The following is a 25,439-nucleotide window of genomic DNA, read 5'->3' as shown; positions in this document are numbered from 1 at the left end:
TTTGTTAGGCACTATTGCTAAACCCATGATACATATAGCATGTTACTTTGGGAAAATTTAGTATTACAAACTTTTGACTCAAAAATCAAGCTCAACAATGCGTTGATTCATTTTTGCTTTATGAAAAATATATCCTCTAAGTCAATTCTGAACATCCAGCTTCCCCAAATATATTTGTGTTATATTTAAATTTACCAAAGTTGAATTTTAAGAAACACTTTTATTGTAGCACCTTTTGAGCACTGTAAGGTACATGCCTCTATGGTATCAGGGTTCTAGTAGTCCCCACTTAATTACTTCCTGGTCAGATGGTCTTTTATTACATGACCCCTTCCAGAGCCCAATTTTCCAAACTTCCTACTGTGCAAAGGTGCTCAGATCATTCTTAATGGTTATGTTTAATATTCACAGGTAAGGTATTATTTAAAAACTTTGGTGGAGTGAATGTTATTTTTTCATTTTAACTTTATATTTAAAAATGCAAGTCTAAATTACCCTTTTTATAGGGGACCTTATTGTTACAATTGCTTTGGGATAATTGTAAATGTGTCTTTACCTGGGTGGGGACCAATGAAACCCTTCAATGGGTGGTTCTTAACTAGCAATTTTAGCTTTAGCATATGCATAATTTTCCTAATAACCTTTTGTCATTTTCCTAAGTGGTGCTATAAGGGCCATTGCATGTGGAAGAATGCTAATCAACAAAAACAAGATGGCAATTGGGGATCATGGACCAAATTCGGCTCCTGTTCCCGGACATGTGGAACTGGTGTTCGTTTTAGGACACGCCAATGCAATAATCCAATGTGAGTATGACCCCTGTAATTCTGGTTATTTTTGGATAGGCCAGAAAATGTTTCAATATACTGTTATTAGTATTCTGTTTAATGAAGTCTATGTAAAGTACAGAACATGGAAACTAAGGGCTTAAGTGTCTGTTTTGGGTAAATCTCCACTTATCAATATTGTGAGGAGTCGTCAAGGAGAAGATGAGAGGCTTGAGTGACGATTAGAGATTTTTTAAGAAATTGCTGTTTAGAAACATTAAGGACCTGAGCAGTGGAAGCCCATCACTGTGCTCTTAGGGCCTGGGCAGTGAGGCCGTGAGATCTGTGAGAAGCTCAGGCATGTCAGGGCAGAAGCAGCACCAACCACAGACACTAGCTCACTCTCTCAGGGTTAGAAAGAGGATGCTTCAGAGAGGGACAACAGAAAGACGGTAAGAGAAGACCAAGGAGCTGTTGAGGGGTAGTTATCCACTGGTTCACTCAGACTAAGTTCATTGAATCCCCCTTGCATGCTCAGCAAAATGTATTTTCTAAGGGAAAAATAAAATAATTGAAATATTAAATTTAGGATAGTCTTCCTGGTCTAGGGTTTATTTAACAGATGAGCAGCCCTGTGGCTCTGGTAGCAGGACAGCTCTGAACATGTCTTTTGTAAGGACTGAGTGTCACATACCTGTCCTCACAGGAAGAGATGATGGTAACATTAATATAAATCATAAAAGCAATATATTATAGTAATAAGAGCAGCTAAGGTTCACTCTGAGCCATCCTGTGTTCTAGGTGTTTTAAATATGTTAACTTATTCAATCCTCTCAATTTTTCTCTAAGGAAGACAAGATTATTATTTTGATTTTACATATAAGGAAACTGAGGCATAGAACTGTGATCAAGTGTTTTTTTGGTTACATCTACATGTTTTATGCAATAGAAAGTATTCATTTCTTGAGTCCATATTTATCTTTTGTATTTTTTTATACATGTTCACCATGCATTTAAAACATACTGTTTGAAAAGCTGCTTTAAGTTGGGTTTTGGGTCTCCCCTCCCACCCAAGCAGGGCGAGGACGGTGCTTTTGGAAAGGGATTGAAATTAGGAAGTATGAGTTCATTCACTTGGTGCTGGCAGCTCAGAAGCTCTGGCTTTCTGCCCTCGAGCACTATGTCTGCAAGCTTCCACTGCTGGATGAGAGCCAAAAGTCCTTTTTAAATGTTTTCTTTTCTGTAGGCCTATCAATGGTGGTCAGGATTGTCCTGGTGTTAATTTTGAGTACCAGCTTTGTAATACAGAAGAATGCCAAAAGCACTTTGAGGACTTCAGAGCGCAGCAGTGCCAGCAGCGTAACTCCCACTTTGAATACCAGAACGCCAAACACCACTGGTTGCCCTACGAACATCCTGACTGTGAGTAGACACCCACTCTTTGCCCCCTGTATGGATGGTTACTTGGGGTTCACACTTTGTGTACCTCAATCCCTGGGACTCTTGATCCCTACTTGGTAACTTAGAACACTTGATGATTGTAGGAGTAAGTCCTTCTGGATTTCCATGAATAAGGCTAACGAACTCCTTTAGGTGAGAGTTGTGCTTTAGTTCCTGGCAAACAGCATGACTAGCATCACTGCTGAAAAGGCCAGTGGAAAGCAAACAAAACAGCAAGCATGAAAGAGATGTTCAGTTTCCTCATCCAACTGAAATCCCTCCTCGAGGAAATGTTTTTGGAATATTGTGATCTGTCCTTTCTGAATAACTAGAGGAGAATATAGTTCTTTTACAATGGAGTCAGGAACAAGAAAAAGACCATTATTTAATGATAGCAGGCACCTCATAACCTTTTCCTTTTGTATTGTACACTAGTTATTAGAAAAATACACTTGGAAATTCCCTTTTAGTGTTTCACTTCTTACTCCTGAATTTTCAGTTAAATATGTTCAAATGGAAACTTTTCACTATATTTCTTATTTGGCTGAATAAGAGTAAATAGTTACATGATTATCATGTGATGTAATCCTCTGCTGAGTTCAGTTTAAAAGCTGTTTTAAAGGAAAGATGCATCCATGTAGAAATCAGAGTTGCAATGCAGTTAGAAGAAATGCATTATTTTTATCTATTTTGGTGAATTGAGTCACATAAATTATGTTAAATTTAATTAATAAGATCTTGGGGCAAAAACTATACTAAGTCATGAGGTAAAAAAAAAAATCCTTTTAGTGCTCTATGTATTACTAAAAGTAAATTGGTCTGAATTAAAGTTTATTGAAGAGCTGTGCTTAAATCTAGGGTTGCCATACAACCTGCTTTGCCTGTGATAGTTCCAGTGTATAACTGTTGTCCCTGTGTAATTGGTAATAGAGCCCCTTTCACTCTCAAAAATATCCTAGTTTAGATGTTAAATCATATAGTCACCTTGGTTAAAACAAAAGCCAAATAGGCATATTTTCTCCCTCCTCTTGATTTTATTGTACTGTATTTTGCTTTCAGGAAATCACGTTAAAATTTTGTATTTTAAAAATAAAATAAGCTGTACTGTTCAAATATATCATGTTATGTAAATAGTTGATTTAGTCCTCCATTTTATGCAGCCAAGAAAAGATGCCACCTTTACTGTCAATCCAAAGAGACTGGAGATGTTGCTTACATGAAACAGCTGGTGCATGATGGGACACGCTGTTCTTACAAAGATCCATACAGCATATGTGTGCGAGGCGAGTGTGTGGTGAGTTAAAACTGCTTCCCCAAAAAGCTCCCTACAGTATTATGTATTTCTACTTCTCTCATTCAGCTGCGTATTTTCAAAAAAATTTAGCTATTATCTGTGAAATCACATTATCATGAGGAGGTATGAACAGTTCAGTAGCTGAACTAAATCTGGGAACAACAGCACTTAAGAAAATAAACTTTGCTCACTGGCAGAATCAAGATTGAATAGGTTTACTAATCTCCAGCCAAAATTATTTTCCTACGTTACTCTGATGTTTGTAGGTTGGGAATACTACTTGGGAGCAATGCCTTTGCTTTGAGTATTTTACTAGTAGCCATATGCTCTTAAAATACAAAGTGTTTTTTTTTTAATTCAATACTAGATGTATTTTATTTTTTGTGTAAGAGATAACAGAAGCTTCTTTCTCCTTTTCTCACCTTCCAATTGATTCTTAGTTTAAACACTGAATTTCATATCAGAACAAAAGTAGAGAACATGCAAAAACTGGTTTTTGCCCCATTTAATCTTTTTTTTAAATGCAGTTTATTTTTTATTCATATTCACATGTCATGTTAACTTGATATGAAATTATCCTTATTAACTGAACACATTGCTCCTGTTTGATTCCTTTTCACTTGAGAACAAAAGTGTTATATTAACGAAGCTAAAGTATGCAGATGCCTCATAGTTGAACTAATATTTCCCTGAAAGTAGAATCTGTGTTTTTTTCAACTTTCACCTCCCACAGAATCTAGTGCAGTCAATGGATGTGTTGTCATTATTTTCTCTGCTTACTTGCACCCCAAATTAACATGTGTCATTGTATCCCGTGTCATTACCTTACACTGATTTACATAAAGGACCTGCCCCAGCTCAGGAAACCTTCAGTAGTTCCCTGTTAAGTTAATGTGAAAATGTAAACTCTTCCTGATACTCCAGGCCTTTCACAGCCTGTGCTTTGCAAATCTTCACTCTTCTTCCCCTGTCACATCACACTAACTTTCTGTTGGTTTAAGTATTCTTCTCTGAACCCACTTTCCATGAACGTACAACTTCCATGGCTCTGTTTGAATCCCTCTGTATTTGAAAAATGCATTTCCACACTCCCTGTTCCTTCAGGGTCCTAAGACAATCTCTACCACTTTGGTAAAATGTGTCTGACATCCCTAACCAAGTTGTAAAGCTTATACTGATATACAACTCATTATTTAATTATTCATCTTTATAAATATAAAAGCAACAAGGGAAAAGCACCATCTTACTTTTTGTCTGCTCAGCATCACCTACAACATCTGTGCTTGATAAATGTTTGATGATGATGGCTATCCATGATGGTCATTAGTCTGGGGGAAGTTTATCCTAGGGTACGATTTAACCTATAGTACAAATCATGTGATTACATAGCAATTCTTTAAAAGATGGAGGTATCATAAATCAGAGCTAGAGTGAATGTTTGGTGCAAACTGCCTGACTTTGGGCTACTGATTGAAACAAAGGAGTCATCATTCTCTAAGAAGCTGACCTTGACTTGGCACGTTAAAATTAGCACATTTAACATCTTCTCTCCCCAGAAAGTGGGCTGTGATAAAGAAATCGGTTCTAACAAGGTTGAGGATAAGTGTGGTGTTTGTGGAGGAGACAATTCCCATTGTCGAACTGTGAAGGGGACATTTACCAGAACTCCCAGGAAACTTGGTAAGATGAAGTCTCTCGTGAATTTAGTATCCTCTATGAATGTACTCTTTGCGACTTCCTCCTTTAGGAATGCAGCATTTTCCCTACAAACATCACAAAAAATTAGCTGCCAATTATTTTTATTCAGATTACCTTCTAAGGAGCTATTTAAAGCTTTGAATTCATAGTCCATAACATTCATGACAAAAAAGTATCTACTAAATTTTGATAAGGAACAAATAAAATCAATATCATTTATAGCAGCTAGCTAAAATCTGTTTTGTTTGTTTTGTGTTTTTAATAAAATGCATTAGACCCAGTTATTAGGATTGATGTTTATTTTGAATTTTCTGTTGCACATAAATTGTTGATCAGAAGTTTAAAAAAAATTAGAAAACTTGAGGAACAACTTAAGATATTACATTTGTTTTGCTTCTTTTATTTTAAAAGTGAACATGTTTATCCTATTTATAAATCTATAAATCTAGGTCCATATTTTACATAATTAAAAAAAAATTTTATTATGCAAAATTGAGGCACAATCTAAAAATAACCCAAGATATAATTGCTTATGTATGTGAACTTTTGTGCTTGCTATACAGTCAATGACCTGGACTTTAGGTATATGGTGATAATTCTATAGATGTACAAAAACACTGATATTATGCAAAAAATTAGTAGTTTCATAATTTTTCTTTGGAATTTTCATAAAAAATTTGGATACAAATATTTATTAGTAAATAATTTTTTGAGTTTGTAACAAATGTTATTCACTTACTCAATAAGCATTTATTGGGCAAATGTTTCTGGAAATTTATCATTTAAAGATAAATTTGATGTGGTGCTTCCTTTGAGAAACTTCTCTTACATCATTCAAAGCACTGTCAGTATACAGTAGTCCCTCACAGAAGGACAGAAAACAAAATAAAACAAACAAAAGCAAAGAGATTTGGTTTACATTGAGCACAATATCATGGGAGTAATTTTCCCTTTTAGAGGAAAAGAAAGTTAAAAAGTTGGTGTTCAACCAAATGGAATAATTCTCTTAGTTCATTTTATTCTCATTATAACTCAGCTACACAACTCAAGCCAATTCCACACATATTCGCTTTGCTCTTTGATATATTTTGGGCAGCAGAGCTAGGTGATGCCATTCTAATGTGTTTCTCTACCCTAGTTACTGAGTATCACTCTTCCTATGTGATAATTTACTATGTTTTGTACATAGAAAACTCTTAAAAAGCAAATATTACCATTTCTGGCTGATTATATTATTTCAATAAAGCAAACAGACTTAGAACTACATATATAAAAATAATGGTTTTGGTGGAGTAAAATGTACTTTTCTCCATTGTATGAAATGATTTAGCGTGCCTTATTGCAGTTGTGTATTATTATTTTAGGTGTAAAATAATTCGTTTTATTTCCAGAGTGAATTAATGTAAAGAAACAAAAATTTGCCATAATCATTTGTTCTATATTATGTGTAATATGAGGCAGTGATGCTTTTTTTCAGATACCTCAAAATGTATACTAAACCTGTGAATCAAGGTCATAAGAACAGAAGAAAGCTTTCATCAGTCACACAGAGTCAAACTATTCGAAGATAATCTAACATCCATTTCTTTGCACTAATGCTGTTATCATAGTCATCCAATAGACTAATTAACCTTTTCCAACAGGGAAACATTTAAGCAAGAGGTGCCATAAAGAATTGAAGTTGCTGGAAAATGAAATCTGCAAGTATTCAACTTCAAATCACCTATATCATTCCTCATTCACGCTTAGTCTTACTTTCATTGACTATTAACAGTTTATTGGCATTTGCTAACTATTATAAATGCATTTTGACTTCAACATATAAACTTACAGAACATATTTTATATCTTACCTAATAATACATATAGCTTATTGTATGGTCAATGAAACAGCAAGACTGATAAACATGAAACCTCTACTAATTAAAGACATTTTGTTTAAGGGAAGACAAGAGGCGCCTTCACTTTACCCAAAGGAGCTCGTAATATTTCTCTTGCTGAAACAAGGGAAGCTAAAAATGTACTGGGTAAGTCGTAGCAAACTGCAGAAAGATGGGCATCCATAAATGCATCAAGCTGTTTTGCTGTTGGTGGCATCTTAAGCATGTTACTCCTAGCCATTGCACATTCAGGCAAACATGGTACTTTTCATGTACTGGCCTTTACCCAAGCTCAGACGCTGAAAGCCTTGACCCCAAAATGACTGTTCCATTTAGTTGAGCCACTAATGAATATTGTGAAAAAGTTGGGTAAATCTACCCATAGGTAGATATTAATTGTCCATATACAAATGGCAGACATGTTTTGTTTATTTTCCGATTCCCTCAGCAACTATGTATTTATAACTGAATTTCTGTCAGTTCTCATCCTGTAGTTTATGAATTGGGCATTTCATCATATAAGGTGTCAGTTGCATCATCTTCCTATATTCATTTGTTTTTGATAGAAATGAGATCTAACACTTGATTTCTCTATTTGCCCTGACTGTTGTGGATTTATAGTTGGGATCTTAATTCTAAATGACCTTAAGATAATCTTTAGGACATGTGATAATTACTAAGTTTTGTTATATATGACATTGACTGTAATAGGGTTAATGTATGATTTTAAAACCCGATGCAAACCATTAATCATATAGACTGCATTATTTTTGCATGAGAAGGTTGAGGTTAGGGTACATGTAAAGGCAATGTGCTGCCTAGCTTGCAGATCTTTTCCAACCAAATGGTTTGGTAAAATCTACAACGTGTATTTTAAAACATTCTCATTATAAAACTTGTTGAAAACTTTAAAATTAGTTGCTGACCACAAGAAAAATGAAAGCTGCTCACTGATTTTTTAAAATTTTCTTTAGACTAAAGCAGGCTTCTAAATATATTTCACTAATTAAAAGATTAGCTATCTATACTCACCACTTAGTTTTTGTAAAATAATGTATAGACAGATAAAACATCTCAAGAAGTTTACCAACTAAGTACTCTAAAAACTGGCTTCACTCCAAAAAGGTGGTTTAGAAAACTGAAATCACATAGAGGGACACAGGAAAGTATAATTATTTGCCTGAATTATGGTTGACACCATTCATAGGTCAACACAAGGTGAATGGCTAATAGGTTGGAAACAAGATTAGCTCTTTTCTTCCTCTTTGATTAAAGAAGAAAAAAGGTTTCCTCTAATGTCATGCCAGATGTCACACAAGCTACCAATGCTTTGAAGTTAATTTCTGTTCTGAAACCGCTTCTTTCGGTTTATGAATGCCCTCTTCTGCGTGCAGGAGCAGTAAGGATGTAGTGCCTGACTAACCACGGTTATTGCTTTTGTTTTCTCCTTTGCTTTCTCCAATATTTACTACACATGCAAAGGGTACCTTAAGATGTTTGATATACCCCCTGGTGCTAGACATGTGTTAATCCAAGAAGACGAGGCTTCTCCTCATATTCTTGGTAAGTGTTCCTGTCTGCTGGCTCTGCTTTAACATAGACTTAAACATGGAAATGTCAAGAAATCATATCTATCTATCTATCTATCTATCTATCTATCTATCTATCTATCTATCATCTACCTATAGATAGATATATGTATAGATGTATGTATGTATATATGTATACATAGATATGCAAGGTTCAAATTATATATAAATGCATTATTATGAGATTTTTGTTGGTCATTTCTTCCAACTATTATTTGTTTAAAACAAGAAATATTCAAAAATAGAGCTTCAATTCTTATTGAAACCTGGGTTGGATCATTATTAAATGAAGAAAGAAAATCATGTGGCAAATTTGTACTTGTTATGTATTTTTGTTCTGCATAAGGGAATGAGAAAAAACATATTTTAAAATGCATAAAATTAAGGAATAATATCAGAAATAATTTGCCATATTTATGTTGACAAATTAGTTCTGATATTTTGGTTGATGCTATCCTGTATGCCTCTCCTTACTTTTATTGCATTTTAAGTTCTTGACCGAAAAGTTACCATATGTGGATTTTGCTAGTCTAATGAAAAATTTCCTGATATCTGTTATGTGTCTAGTTATTAACTGACACATGCAGATCTATTTGCATGGCTGTTTATAATTTCCAAAAGATTCTTTTTCTCCTTTATGAGAGGATCATGTAGAAATGTCACTTTAAAGGGGTTTTATATTAAAAGTGTATACAGGTATAAACATAACTTTCACATATCCCTTGATCTATTAAAACACTAAGATTTCTGAAACTAAAACATCATCTGTCAAACCCATGAAAATTTGTAGAAAATTGCTTTTCTAAATGTGTGACTTAAAAATGAATTGTTCTATGATATATAGAATTTTTTTTAGTATTTAAATTATATTCACTATTAGATTCTGTAACAGTCTTAACAGTCAGCCACAGTTTTTTTCCCAGTAATTAAAATTACTTATTTTTCATCCTAGAATTCAGATTATTATTCTTAGAAAAATTAGACTAGTTTAAAATCTCAAGAGGAATAAATGTATTTCACTGAAATTACTAATTTTCTACACATTTTCAGTAATGGTATTAATATTAAATTTTATTTTCTAACATATTTATATGCTGATAAACACCTCCAAACTTTAAAATCCCATTTGTTATTTTTTTTATCCATTAGAGAAAGCATTTTTTTTCTAATATATAGTAAATGTATAATACAGTAAGAATTCTATCACCAGTAAACAGCTTTTTTCTAGCATGTGAGTAGAGGATGTAGCCTTGGAATTCTGCAATGATAAGAACTAATTGTTGGCCTAAAAATTAGTTCAACTATGTTGAGTGCCTGCAAATATTTGACTAACTTGAAAGAGATTCACAGTAAAGATGCCATTCTGTTATATGCTGAACTAGCATATGTGATTTGTATTAATTATTATAGAAGTATCCATTGTTTTCTAAATATTCCCAGATTTCTGAGGAAATGTATAGGATGAGTGAGTTAGAAACTGTTATCCACTTTGACAATGTTTTCAAATGGGAACATTTCCTAGTTTTTATCTTCTATGTAACCATCTTGCTACTGTTTTTTTGACCAGTTGGGAATGCTTCTTGAGGATTTTGAATGCCCAATAAAGGAAATGGGACTCATATCAGAACTAACACTCATTTTGATTGGTTTGTTGCTAATAAACAGTCATTGATTTATAGAAGAGGATAGATTTACTGTGGAATATCAAAGCTGTAAAGTGATAAAAATAAAATGTCTGCCGGTTACTCGTTTTGTCTCCTTTAGCTATTAAGAACCAGGCTACAGGCCACTATATTTTGAACGGCAAAGGGGAAGAAGCCAAGTCGCGGACCTTCATAGACCTGGGTGTGGAATGGGATTATAACATTGAAGATGACATTGAAACTCTTCACACAGATGGACCTTTACACGATCCTGTTATTGTTTTGGTATGTGGCATTATAGGCTCTTTATGTGGTTGGTTTGCTTTCTAATTTATCTGAAAAACACTTTGACCTTGAACATTGACTATTCACTTTCTTGTTTTTTTATAGTTTCATTTATCTGCCCCACTCCACTCTTTGTACAACTTTGTCACATATTTTATTATATATACATTATAAACCCAATAACACAGTATTAAGATTTTTTACTTTAGTAATCGTTTTTTGACTTTTGAATTTAGTTATCTGTTAAGACAAGAAAGAAATTGATTTTTATATTTACCCACATATTTACCATTTTTTTTTCCTGTAAATCTGATTTTCCATCTAGTGTCATTTACCTTCAATATAAAGAACTTCCCTTAGCATTTCTTGTAGGGTATGTGTGCTAGCAAAGAATTCTCTCAGCTTTCATTATCTAAAAATATCTTACTTCAGCTTTTTTTTTTTTTTTAAGATTTTATTGGGGAATTGGGGGAGGGGAACAGCATTGGGGAATCAGGGAAGGGGAACACACAAGTTGCTGTTCCTTTTGTTCTTCAGTCTAGTTGTGGAGGACATCGCTTCACTGGCCCATGTTGGTATTGCGATCATTGTGCTCTTCCTGGGTGAGGCAGTCACTCGCCGGCCATTGGATGGCCGCTCACAGCGGCTCACAGCAGCTCATGCCAGCTGCCAGCCGCTCACACTGGCTGCCGGCCACTCACGGTAGCTCACGGCAGCCCACTGCAGCCCCACTGCAGCCCCACTGCAACCTATGCCATTGCAGGTGTCTCATGGCAGCCCAGCTCCAGGTTGAGCTGTTGTTCACCATCTTAGCTGTAGAGGGCACAGCGTCACTGGCCCATATGGGATCTGAACTGGTGGCCCTGCTGCTCAGAGCTTATGCTTCCAAGCCAACTCTTAACCAATAAGCTACTCAGCCGGGCCCTATTTCAGCCCATTTTTAAAAGATATGTTTACTAGATACAAACTTTTTAGTTACTAGTGTTTTGTTTTGTTTTTTTCTTTTAGCACTTTAAAGATGTTTTTACATTGTTGTAGGAGGTTCAAGGAATTTCAGGGCTGATCAACGAAATACAGAGGGTACCCAAAAAATATATACACATTTTAAGAAAGGAAAAAACTGTAGTAATTGTAATACTCAATATATACCAAAAACAAAAGATGAATACAAGTCACGTTTGACTTCTGCAGTTACAGGAGGTGCTCAAAGTGGTTACCATCAGCATCCAGACACTTCTGATTACAGTGAACTGCTGCTTGAGCATAGATAACATCTCTTAAAATGTGTATACATCTTTTTGGTAACCCCTCCCATCCCCCCGTAGATGTGACCATCACGTGGCAGTAGCACACACAAGCTTTATTGGTGACTCCTTAGGTTTGCATGTAGAACCACCATCCAGAAAGAGAGAAAGGAAAGGGAACTCCTGGAGAGAAGAGATTGGAGAGGGGGTTTGGGTGCTAGGTGATGTCACTCAGCCACACAGCGGGGAGTCTGTGGGTCATAGGGCCTCAAAGGGCAACAACAGCAGCTTGCGCTCCTTATAGCCACAGACATATTTACAGTTAGCAGATGTCGGGTGCAGTTTCACAGGAGTATCCAAAGCAAGTAGCCTCTAAGTTGCTAAAAGCCTGCTTGTTTGGGCTACATTTAAAACAATCAGATATATAAAATTTTGTGTTTGATGCTAGCAGGCTTTTGAGCTAAAGGGACTCAGCCTTCAGTGAAGAAATCAGCAATCCTGGGGCCAGTTATACAGAATCCATCTTTGATTCATATATATATAGCTCTGTCTTCTAGAATCTTTCATTTCTGTTGAGAAGTCAGCCTCATTTTTGTTGCTCTGTATGTAAAGTGTCCATTTTTTCTGGCTGCTTTTAAATATTTTTTTTATCATTTTGTTTTGTTTATTTAGCAGTTTGACTGCGATATGCTTAGTTTGTGATGTTCTTTGTATGTCCAGCTTGGAGTTCACCAAGCACCTTGGTACTGTAAGTTGAAGTTTTTCACCAAATTTGGGTTAAATTTCCATTGTGTTCAAGTTTGTTTTTTCTCCCATCTCTCACTTCTCTACTCCTAGCATTCATTTACATGTATGTTAAACCAGTTGAAATTGTTCCATAATTCTCTTAGGCTTTGTTCATGCTTTCATAATCTTTTTTTCTCTGTTCTTCAGATTGGATAATTTTTATTGAGCTCTGTTCAAACTCACTGGCTGTATCTTATGTGGTCTCCAATATGCTGTTGAGCCCATCCTATAAATTTTTCCTGTCCGATGGAATACTTTTCTAGAATTTCTGTTTTTTAAATCATTTCTATTTCTCTGCTGAGATTTCCATATATTTTAACTCATTATGTCTAACTTTTCCTTTAAGTCCTGTGCCTTCATGTTTCCTTAAGTCCTGCTTCATGGGCTGCTTTTTTTTTTTAATGAGTCATATTTTCTAGCTTCTTACAATCTTTTTTTATTGGACACTGGACATTATAGATGATAAGTTGTAGGGCATTTGGTTTATATTGCCTTCCTATAGGCTTTGGGTTTTGTTCTGACTGACAGTTAAGTTATTGTCAGTTCCTTCTGATCCTGGAGGCCGGGTTTTTTCTTCACTAGGGCTGATCTATTTCACTTTGTCCTTGTTCTTATGATATGGCCCTTTTGGTGCTTTAACTGAACACCTGAGGTGTTAATTAGGCCTCTTGACTCTGGCTGGATGAAAACTCCCCTGTCTCTCAGCTCTGTCTAAACTCGAGTATCTCTGTCCTATCCCCAGACCCAGAGCAGACACTCATTGATAGATGGCATCGTGTCTTGGCCAGGGCATGCACGGTCTAGCCTTCAGTCTAGGACCCACGCAGCCTCCCGGGCCACTTCTCCACGCTGCTGCCCCCTCTTCTTTGGTACCCTGCTCTGTGAATTCCAAACTCTGTTCTCCATCTCCCAGCTCAGTGAGACTGCTGTCTTGGCTGAGGCTGCTGCTCCCTGTGCCAGGGTCCAGACAGCAGAGAACCTGGCCTTGTCAGGAAACCAGGACCTGGCATTTCTCCTCTCACAGGAATATTGTCCTTTGCTATGCTAGTCTCTGCCAAAAAAATTTCCCTCATATAATTCTATCCAGTTTTATTGTTTTTAATATCAGGAAGGCTCCTCTATTATCCCCTCTTGGATGAAAGCTGAAGACATCTACTTGATTTGAAAAATATTGTGGGATTCTGTATACAAATATTTATTAGACTCTATAAAAAAGATTATACTAATCTAAAATTTCCCCACTCAATTCCAAGGTTTCTTTCTTTCTTTGAGAATTATTTCCTTTGGGCAAAGTATGTGTTCAAATCTTTTGCCCATTGTTAAAGTAGGTCATTGGTTTTTTTTCTTTTTGTTTAGTTTTAAGAGTTCTTTATATATGTTTGATGCTTGATGTAAGTCCTGTGTGAAATATGTGATTTGCCAAATATTTTCTTCTAGTCTATAGTTTCTTTTCCTTCTTTTAGTCTTTCACAGAGCAAAATATTTTAACTTTACTAAAGTCCAATTTATCAATTTTTTCTTTTATGGATCAAGATTTTGGTGTTATATAAGATTTTTTGTGTAATCCAAGGTCTAAATATTTTCTCGTTTTTGGGGGGAAGTGTTCTGTAGTTTTACATTTTACATTTAGGTTTATGAACCATTTTTGGTTAATTTTTATATAAATTTTGTATGATACGTTAGGTTCACATTTTACATACAGATGTATATATTATCTACTGCTGCATAACAAGTTACCCCAAATTTAGTGGCTAAACACAAAGCAACATTTATTATCTCATAGTTTCTGTGGATCAGGTATCTGGCAGCAGTTGAATGGGCTAGTTCTGGTTGGGTATCTCATGAGGTTGCTGTCATCTGTGGCGAGGCATCTCAAAGATCAACTGGGGTGATCTGCTTACCAGCTCAGTCACGTGGCTGTTGGAAGGCCTCAGAAGATTACTCCTAAGCTTTTTCTTGTGCTGGCTGGTGGGCCTGGGATCTTCTCTGTCAGCCTCTCCATAGACTGCTTAAGTGCCCTTATCACAAGGCAGCTGGCTTCCACTAGAATAAATGATTCGAGTGACAAAGTGAAAGAGTGCAACCAAGTCAGGAGCCAGTCTTTTTTAACCTAATCTTGAAAGTGGCATCCCATCACTTCTTCTGTTGTCTGTTTGCTGAAAGCAAGTCACCAAGTCCAGCCCACACTGAAATAAAGAGGACTCAACCTCCACTTATGGAGAGGGAAGTATCCAAGGATTTGCAGACACATTTTTAAAACCACCACAATTTCCAGTTCTAGCATCATTTGTTGAGAAACAATGTCCTTTCCCCATTGAATTGTCTTTTCATTAAATTGTCTTTTCACTGATGTCAAAAATTAATTGTCTAAATGTATGTGGGTTTATTTCTGGACTGTCATTCTGTTCGTAAGTTAGATAATTTTATAGCAAAAAAAAAATACATATTAATCAAAGTCTTGTTGAGTTTGAATGATTGGAGATCAGGAGGTGTATTTCACTCATATAATTACACTGCATTCTTTTCTAGCTGCACGGGTATGTGGTCTCAGAGTCCTGCCATTTAGCCCCCATGATAGACTGCCTCACGGCTTTGTCCACTGATAGTAACGTAAGCATAGGGAACAATGTGGATTGAAGAAATAAGGGGATTTGTAGCTAAGACAGGAGGTTGTGGACAAGCAGTGCTCGTCCCTATGATCTCTGAAAGACTGGAACCTCCTGTTGGGAGCCCTGGAGCCTGGCAGCTAGGCCATCTGAGGCTGGAAACGTTAGACATCTGGATAGAGTAAGGACCAATACTTGATTTTTAAAACAAAGACTAAGGGGTAAAAAAGAGAAAAGAACCCAGATAATCAAATCCTTCATTTTAGTGGTTTAGGATCACTCGATTTCTCAAACAAAAGCTGCTTCTAAAAGTTTAGTTTAAAATACTAATGAATTGCACGTCTCTCCCCTTGTATGATTGATATAATCCTATAAAAGTTATGTGAAAGTCAATAGAAACTAATTTAAAAAATGCTTTGCTCTAAACAAAATTAAAAAACAAATAAAAAACTGAATATATTTCCAATGCTTATTATAAAACAAATTAATATCCTCATTGCATAGATTTAGGAAAAATATATATATATATGCCAATTTTAAAAAAGAGGTTATGACATGAACATACAATGTACAGCAGACAAAATTCAAGTGATTAATAAACCTAGCAAAATTAAATTTTAGTATTTCTCAAATAAATAGCAATTAAAACAATAATCTTTTCCCCATTCAATTAACAAATATGAAAATTATATAATATGTAGTGCTGAATGGGGCACTTTCATATACTATCTCATTATGAAAGTAATATTGGGTTGTCGGAAAAGTCATGACATATTTTTTCTATGTTTTTCATTGCAAAAATGCGTCATGATTTTTCCAACAACCCAATAGTTTTTCTAACTATACTGAAGGGCCATTTACTATAAAAAGTATTTTTTATACTTTTTATAAAACCATAAAAACTATAAAAAGTATTTGTACCCTTTAGTCCCCTAAGGAAAATCAGAAATCACCACAAAAGTGGAGACAGATTCTAATCAATACAAATATTTGTTATGAGTAAATGGTAAAATAATACTATTTTATGCTTAAACACTATACTAGCATTTAAAATTATGTTTTCAAAGAATATTTACTGACTTGAGAAACGTGTGTAACACATTAAGTGAAATAAGCAAGTCCAGAAAAGTATTTGCGCGCACACATGCACGCGCACACGCACACAAATATGCAAATACCTTGTGGTTATATCTCAAAATAATAGAAATGACTTTGATTTTCTCTGGTTTAGTAGAATTATGGATGATTTTCCGTTTTTCTTGTATTTTTCCACAATCTGTGTATTTTCTGGAGGGAACCTTATTATCTTTAACATCATAAAAAACCAGTTATTTTATTGTTTATTTTTATTTTTTTTATTTTTATGGTGGCTAAAAAATGGCATTTTACTGTTAATATTTCTGTCGTTCTTTCAACATTTATTAGTTGGCATTTTTTTTGTAGATAAGAGCTTTTCTGCCCACCCTCCCCTTTAAAATAGTTTTAATTTCATTGTTATTAATGGTGGTAATAGTATGAGTATGGATTCAGAGATTTTAAAAATTACTACTGCATGTGTTATAGTCCATTCCTGACCTTATTAATTTTGGTGCTCAAATTGCCCCCAAATTTGGCTGACAGGCCTTTCAAGCAGGCTGCTATGTCCTTTTGACACATCCACGTTGGTTTTTGAGCTCGTCCTTATATTCTGGCACAAGCAGATGTTCTAGGTTTAGTGTTGGCATCAGCTTCCTCCCCAGGGAGCTCTTGTTACTTTCAGAGGAGAATGGCAGAAACCAAGACCTGGGCTCTGGTGTGCTTCTTGCTACTGGGATATCATTATTTCTAGGACCCTTTCAATGGACAGTGCTAGGAGACAGATTTTTTTTTAAAATCATAAATTCATACAGCTATCTATTATTCTGGTCCAATACCAGAAAGTTCTTCTTCTCTTCCCCTATTCCATATTTGTATCTTCCATTTGCTTTTTATATTTTCTCCAGGATTTTTTTTTGAATCTTGAATCTCCTTTACTCCTGGTATTATTAATTAGGAAAATAAAATTCCCCATGACTAATATTTAATTCTCCCGAGCAATGACATTGAGTAGTTCGTAAATTCAGTACAGAGGTGAGGGCTAAAACCAAATCTCCTAGGACTTTAAAACAGGAAGAGCCTGGAAGGAAACACAACCAGGAATATTCTATGTTCTTTCCGTATTTTCCAATCACTTCACAATGAATGAATATTACTTTTTAAATAACAAAAAGAAATGTTTAAAGAAAAAAAAACCCTATATAGATTGGATGTCAACACTGTGGTATTGAATATTATACAATTCCATGTATATACCCTGTGTATTGGAGGACAGAAAAAATAATTTTCCCTCTATCCTTCTAGGTTCTTGGGTAAGACCACCCTCACCCCCCCTCTCAATAAAAAGATTAACAGGAGGGCAAAAAACAATCTTAATTATGTATGTACAAACATTCAGGAACCCCACAAGGATATGAGACTCAAAGGCTATCAGGCATTGAGGCTTACATACACCATCCTGAGCTAAGGAAAGGGATAGGGACCTGGGGCTTCAAAGAAAATTCATAGGATGGTGAGAAGAGGAAGTGTATAGTAAACAAACTTTGCCAGGCCATGCAGACAAGCCTTTCAGGTGATCTCTGGCAACAGCTCCCTTCCTGGTACAGGCCCCCTTTCTAAAGTAAATTTCCCTGGTAACTTCAGTTTTCAGAGCTTCTCCAGTGTCTCCAGATTCTCAAAAATAATGAGCTCAAAATAATGCACATGCCAAAGAGGCATATTCTGGTGCCCTTCAATACACCTCCTGGGAGCCAGGTGTTGTGGGACAGAGATGATCAAGGACTCAGTGACAAGGGGGAAAGGAAGACGGAAGGGCCCTGCTGGACTCGAAAACAGTTATTTTAAAGAATAATTTTTAAATGCATTCAGGAGATATAAATTTACAGTGAATCTTATTGTAAGGTTACTATTTTTTATAATACAAACTCTTAATCCTTAGTGTATGTATTTTTATACTTTCAATGGTCAAAGTTTTATATATGTGCATTTTTTTTTTCTTAAACAGGCCACTCTTGTACTTCAGTTGATAGAAACAAAACCACTATATTTTTAGAAACTACTTGAAAGTCTTCCAGTTTCACTAGGAGCAATATCCTGAATTTTTAATTTTTCAAAATTAAAATTTTGAATTTTAAACTCCCTCAGGTGATTTACCTATCTATTTCATGTGTACCTTAGATTATACCTCAGGAGAATGATACGCGCTCTAGCCTGACATATAAGTACATCATCCATGAAGACTCTGCGCCTACAATCAACAACAACAATGTCATCCAGGAAGAATTAGACACTTTTGAATGGGCTTTGAAGAGCTGGTCTCAGTGTTCCCGACCCTGTGGTGGAGGTAACAGCTGAGGTTATTCATTACATTGTCATGTAATTCATATAGAGTTCATCTTCTTGCTTCTGTCTTAAGGATTGTCTTAACTGAGGCCACAACCTGAGAACTACCAGACATAACCACTAAAACATAAATACAAAGCATTTCTACTGAAATCTCAGAATCTACCAAGGATAGGAACTCACCCTCTTGCCCTTTTCCCCTGTGTTCTTTCTGTTTCATATTCAGGCAGTGGTACCCTTAATCACTTTATTCTTCCCAAACTCTCCCAGGTTCAGTGTCCTCTGGTGCTTGCCTTTCTTTTTTACTTTTACTTTCTATACCAATGCATTTATTTTCTACCAGTGTTAATGAAAGAACTATTATAGTAGTTGCACTATGTGCCAGATATTGTTTTAAATGCTTTATACATTAATGCATGAATACTCATAATGCCGCTGTGAGGTCACTACTATTATCTTCATTGTATTGATGGGGAAACCGAAGCACAGGGAATATCAGTAATTTGCCCAGACCATAAGACACAGACCCACGAGGTGTGGCTTTTGAGTACATGCTCTTACTACATTATGCTGCCTCTCTGCCCTCTCTAGAGTAAATCCATTAAGCTGCTCTCAGATTTTTCAATTTCTCTGTCATCTATTCCTCTTGTTTTCAAAACAAATGCTCCAGGACCGAGCTGGCCAAGACAGAATTTTCCCCATCAGGCAGGAGAAGGAGAGGGCTCACACAATAGTGATACTGAATAATTGAAAACAGAAAATTATTCCTAATAGGGAATACTTGGGTGAACCATTTATTTTATAATTATGAATTCAAAGTTTTATTTCTAAAGTGGTTTTTTTGGGGGGAGGAAACGTAAAATGTTTCTAGTTAATTATGTGAAATGACACTTTATCCATTACAAATTGCTTATTAATTTGTTATTAATAAGCTGCACCCTCCTGCTGCACCCTTAACATTGACTTGGTCACAAGATTTGTCATACACCTTTTTAATACCTACTACATCTATCCCTTCCCCACCTGGCTTCCTTCACAGTTTTGGAAGGGAAGATTATTGCAAAAGACTTTTAGTCAACTAACTCTGAGTTTCTTCGCTTTATTTCCAGGGTAATCTTTCTTGAATGAATGAATGAATGAATAGAATTATATTATTTCCCTGATTCAAACCCTTTAGTCTCCTAATGTGTTGCCCTGAAGACACAACACATTATAATTTATTAAAAACATGAATAACCTGAATCTAATCATTAGGAGACTATTAAATCAAAATTATGGTATATTTTACAAAACAATTATCCTGTGCATCTCAAAAACACTGAAAATAAAAAGAGGTTGAGAAACAATTCCTGATTAATTCCATGACTAAATGCAATGCGTGACTCTTGATTGGAAAAACATTGCTATAAAGAACATTATAGAGACAATTGGCAAATTTTAATATGGTCTGTATATTAGAAATAGTATTTATCTGCATTAAATACACTAATTTTAAGAATTATAGTGTGGTTATGTAAGAAAATATGCTTATTATGAATGATATGATGAAGTATTTAGAAGTGAAGGATCAAGATGTCAGCAACTTACTCTCAAATGGTTCAGCAAAATTTTACACAAATATTATATATTAATTATATATTATAGTATCATAATATATTACATATAAATATATGTATATATCTCAAATATGGTGACATGGTAAACAAGGTTAATCTATATGCAGAGCGTACGAATGTTTATGGTGCTTACCTTACAACTTTTTTTAGGTTTAAAATTTTTTAAAATAAAAATTATTTACAAATGTCAATGTTAGTAGTTGGAGAGACCTTCAGTAACTCCCTATGATCTCCAGGATAAAGTCCAAACACTTATCTGGCACTCAAGCCTTTGAAGATTGAACCCTTTTCTATCTCCCACCCCTTCACACATGAAACTTCAGTCATTCAAAGAGACCTGCGGTTCTCTATATGTCATTTCCTTTGCTTGGAGTATTATTCTGTTTCATTCCCTTTACACAATACTGTTTGAACTTCACAGTTCTGCTCAAGGAAATGCTGGTCTTGTAAGCATTCACTGCTCCTCCTCCAGCTAAATTAGAGACCTTCCCCTGTGTTCCTTTCATGCCCCCTACAGTATTTATAGAGCTCTATAATAGCCTAAATCACTGGGTATTGTCACAGTCGTTTTCAAATCTGTCTCTCACACTAGACTGTGTATATTCAAAATCTAGTTTATTAGCAAGTATGAAGTTGTTTTTAATAATTTGCAATATTTATCAAATGTAGGCTCTGAAAAGTTAATGATTTTTATTTAATTCACTTCTGTACCTTCAGCACCTACAACAGTGTCTGGCTTATTGTATGCACTCAGTAAATATTTGTTGAATGAATGAATGAATGAATGAATGAATGAATGAATGAATGATCAAATATATAACAGAATGCATAATTGATTAAACCCAAAGAAATGTATTTCCTTTTCCAGGTTTCCAGTACACTAAATACGGATGCCGTAGGAAAAGTGATAATAAAATGGTTCATCGCAGCTTCTGTGAAGTCAACAAAAAGCCGAAACCTATTCGAAGAATGTGCAATATTCAAGAGTGTACACATCCACTGTAAGTATTTATTTTAACTGTCATATCCTGAGGACAAAATAATAGGGATTTAAATGTCTTCAGCTCTTTTCAGTTCTAATTTTCTTTGTAGTCAAAGCTAATACACGCACTTGGTTTAAACACTCAGACCATTACACAGGAGTTATATAAAACTATGGCCCCCTGTCTTTTACCATATCCCTGCTTCTCACAAACAACCGCTTTCAGTTATTATGCTTCTTTTGATATTTGGCACTACTTGTTTTCATCTCTGTAAGTAAAATGTCTTTGCTTCTACTCCTTGAGGTTTGGAGGGGAGGAGAAAGGTAGGGGAGGTTATAGACATTTATGTATATTGGATTTCCACTGTGGAAAGTGAAGGATTTAGCCCTCTTTTACAATCCTTCCCCAAATGCACACTGACAGCCCACACTTCTCCCATTCCCGGTACTCCCAATATTGGTATAACCTATCTTTTATTGATATTAATATTCAGAGTTTATATTGTTTCGACAACATACATCTCTCTTAATAGTTGAGTCACTTAGCAGTCTCTTATGTTTCTTATAAAACTTTATTTTTTCTAGAGTTAATGAATGTTTTGATTTTTATATATTTTTTACTACTTTTCCCTAATTTGTCCCAAAACTCTCTTCCATGAGTATCAATCTCCTCTAAATACTAAACACTCAAGTGTCCTGTCACTTTCATCTTAGAGACATCTCTCAGAGAGTTCTGTGTTCCAGCTCTGCCCTGGCCTTCTACACAGCTTTCATCCTGGTGTTTCTTTTTATTAATATCATCCTCCCAGCAAGTCCTACTGCCTCTCTCTGGCATTGAATCTCCTGTTTCTCTCATTCCTTGTCTTACTTTTTGGTGTATTCATTTGTTCTGGTGGATCATATCTTCCAGTAGCTTCATGGAAAAATAAAAGTAGATAGAGAGTAAAAAGTTTTATATAAGAATTAAAATCTTCTATACTTAAGAAAAATATATAAGAAGTTAAAGTATAGTGGTATATAAGAAGTCTTTCTTCTACTCTTACTCTTGGTCATTTGGATACACACGCATACAATTCCAAACTATATTTTCCCTCAGAATTTTGAAAACATTGTTCCATTGTTTTTTTAGACTCCCGAGTTGCTGTTGAAAAGTTATTTGCCATTCTGATTCCCACTTCCTTCAAAGTGACCGAGTTTTCATTGTCATCCAAAGTTTATAGGATCTTGTTTTTATTTCCAGTGTTCTGAGTTTCACAGCGATGAAATTTCCTTGGCGTTCGTCTTCTCTCATCCATCATGCTGTGTACTTGCAGACTTTTTAAAACATGAAACCAATATTTTCATCTCTGGGAGATTTTCTTACATTTTTTTTTCTTTGAAAAATGTCTCCTTTTTTTTTCTTTCTTTTTTTTTCTTTTTTCTTTTTCAGTATTCTTTCTTTCTGGGATAGTTGTAGTTAGGCTTTCTAGACAGACCTAATTTTATTTTCTCCTATTGTTCATTGTGCTACTTGCTTCATTTCTCATTTTTGCTATTATGTTGTTAATATTCAAGAGCTTTAATAGCTAAGAACTCTGTTTTGTTCCTCAAATTTTCCTTTTTCAAGGCATTTGATTCTGATTTCACAGATGTAATATATTCTTTCATCTCTTTTAGGATATTAAAGGTTATTTTCTCTCTCATGCATTATATTTTTTGAGTCCTTGTCTTCTTTTTCCCCACCTTCTTTTGTGTTAGAGGCTTTCTGTGTCTGATGATTATTGGCTGTCCATGTAGACACAAGAATGCAGTGTTAAACAGGCTGACTGGAAGCTGGCTTTGTGGTGAAGATTTGTTTGCTGGCGGGCTTCACTGTAGGGTAAGCTGGCTGGGCTATTTCATTGAAAGGCCCTGAATTATCGGTATATTTAAGGCTTTTCTAATGCAATGATAAGCTTCCATAAACTAGAATCAATCTCCTGCTGAGGGAGTATAAGCTTATTTAATAGGGGTTCTGGAAGTTGTATAAGTGTAGGCAACTAGTATTATCCCCTTGTTTTCACTATTGTCTCTTTCTCTGTTGTCTCTTGACTATGTCTCCTGTCCACAACTTAAAAGCCTGGTTCACTTTCTACAGAGGATAAACCTCAAGTCTTCTTCTGGGTTAGAGGAGGGACAATCACCCAGTGGGGTTAAAGCCGACTTTTTATCAGTCCCCCTGTTTTCTGGCCTGCTATCACTCACACTTGCGCCTGCGGCCATAATCCCTGTGGCCACAATTTCTGAAGTTCTGTATCAAGTCAGTTTGTTTCTCAGCTCCTGCTGCTGACTTAAACTGTATCTTTCTTAGGTCTGCTGGATGAGTAGCCATATGTCCAACTGCTTTCTGGGTTCCAAAATTATCTTCTGGTGGCTTCTTCTCAGTGTTTTGTTTTTTTTTTCCTGCCTTTGTGGGTTTATGCCCTTTTTGTCCTTTGTTGTCATTCTAGGAATTTCATGAGGGAATAAGGTAACAAGAAGTGTCTGTGACTGTGAAATGTATACTTCTCACATAATATCTGTCTTCAAATGAGAGTCACTATTAAGGCCTTCAAAACTGAATACAATTTCTTAGTTGCCACAATACATCCTACTGCCTGTTTCACAAGCTAGAGTAATCTTACACTGTGAATACTAAAAACTGCTAAGGTTTAAGCATGGTTGTGTTTTGGCACCCCATATATACAGAAAGAAAAAAATCGAAGAAGAAAAGTAACTTTAGGAAGGATAAATAGTATGCCTTGATCACATTCTGACAGATTAAGCAGATGGCATCAATGGAGACAGCCCTTTGGGACCTGGTGACCATTTGTAATGAAGAACTGTCCATAATATTGTATCCACAGCTGATGTGGAGAGAGCTGGGGGCATTGACATTGACACTAGGATTTGGAAATGTCCCATGGGAAATCTTTTTGAAAATACCTTTTTGGAAATATTGCTATCAGGTGCATTCCAGCCCTGATACATACTACATTTACCTTTCTATCAGACCCATTAATTTTAATATGAAGAACTGAATTTTCCAAACAGGATAGATATGTCATGTAGCCTTCATGGCAACAACTGTGGAAATGAAATAGTCATCTCAAAATATTAAAACATGAGTAAACTCCTGATTTCATGGAAAAGCAACAGCATCCAAATCAGTTTGTCTTAGCATGCGTCAAATGGATTCCTTTTTTGAGTGCCTTTCAGATGTTTAACACCACTAGTCAATATGGCTGAGCATGAGTTGGTTTATTTTTAGAAACTACCAGCATGCCTGAACTTAACTGGACAACCTTAAGATGAGTCATCCTTTGGGAAAGGAGCAGGTTTTCCAGTCAGTGGGAAGCAGAAAGATACTAAGCTGTTAAAAATAGAAGTGCCAGGCCTATTGTTGTTGGAAATTTCTAAAACTCGTTAATTGTTTGCTGTATCCATCTTTCTGAAAGTGCTTCCTGAGTAGCAATATGTCCCACTGGGCTGCACATCACTCAGAGGGCAGAAAGGACTGGGCTTGCAGCACAGGAAGGTGCATGTTCTACATCCCAATGACTGTTCAATCTTAATCCTCACACCCACAGCTGGGTAGCAGAAGAGTGGGAGCACTGCACCAAAACCTGTGGGAGTTCTGGCTACCAGCTTCGCACTGTACGCTGCCTTCAGCCACTGCACGATGGCTCCAACCGCTCTGTGCACAGCAAGTACTGCGTGGGTGACCGTCCTGAGAGCCGCCGACCTTGTAACAGAGTGCCCTGCCCGGCCCAGTGGAAAGCAGGACCCTGGAATGAGGTGGGTGTGTGAATTCTGTGTGCATGTGTGTGTGTGTAAGCATAGGAAGCATATTTTAATTTGGCTTAAATACCAGGTAGCTTTTGTGTGAATTGAGAAACTCATATACATTGTAACCACTAAGCACCTGGAGATGTTAAGAAAAATTAATATTTATAGAAGTGTTTGCATTTAACATTTGTTGGTAGGGGCAACCAATGTTTGGGTGTTTTGTGACATAGCAGAGTCTAAAGGTGGACTGATCCTCTTTTTAATGTTTTTGTTGACCTCACCATTTCTATGGGATGAAATCCAAACCTCTTACACTGAATGCGGGACCCAGCCCTGTTTGTACTACGATAACTATTTTTTTAATTGAGTTATAATTGATATAACTTTATATTACTTTCAGGTATACA

At 35.7% G+C, this 25,439-nt stretch overlaps 1 protein-coding gene across 2 annotated transcripts in view; it reads left to right on the top strand.

Annotated features, from left to right (window-relative positions):
• The window catches only part of ADAMTS3 (ADAM metallopeptidase with thrombospondin type 1 motif 3), a 272,211-nt gene that overhangs the window by 238,687 nt on the left and 8,085 nt on the right, over nucleotides 1-25,439 (top strand). For both annotated transcript variants that reach the window (XM_019665331.1, XM_019665333.1), the window contains 9 exons: nucleotides 661-806; nucleotides 2,014-2,189; nucleotides 3,368-3,501; nucleotides 5,058-5,181; nucleotides 8,561-8,641; nucleotides 10,432-10,595; nucleotides 18,484-18,649; nucleotides 21,133-21,265; nucleotides 24,834-25,041. In XM_019665331.1, coding sequence (XP_019520876.1) covers nucleotides 661-806; nucleotides 2,014-2,189; nucleotides 3,368-3,501; nucleotides 5,058-5,181; nucleotides 8,561-8,641; nucleotides 10,432-10,595; nucleotides 18,484-18,649; nucleotides 21,133-21,265; nucleotides 24,834-25,041 — 1,332 coding nt within the window. The remainder of the gene's footprint in view (nucleotides 1-660; nucleotides 807-2,013; nucleotides 2,190-3,367; nucleotides 3,502-5,057; nucleotides 5,182-8,560; nucleotides 8,642-10,431; nucleotides 10,596-18,483; nucleotides 18,650-21,132; nucleotides 21,266-24,833; nucleotides 25,042-25,439) is intronic.

This window comes from Hipposideros armiger, unplaced genomic scaffold (genome assembly GCF_001890085.2).
Source record: "Hipposideros armiger isolate ML-2016 unplaced genomic scaffold, ASM189008v1 scaffold_439, whole genome shotgun sequence".
NCBI lineage: Eukaryota > Metazoa > Chordata > Mammalia > Chiroptera > Hipposideridae > Hipposideros > Hipposideros armiger.
The sequence above is the reverse complement of the archived record's forward strand: the minus strand, read 5'-3'. Positions and strand labels throughout refer to the sequence as shown.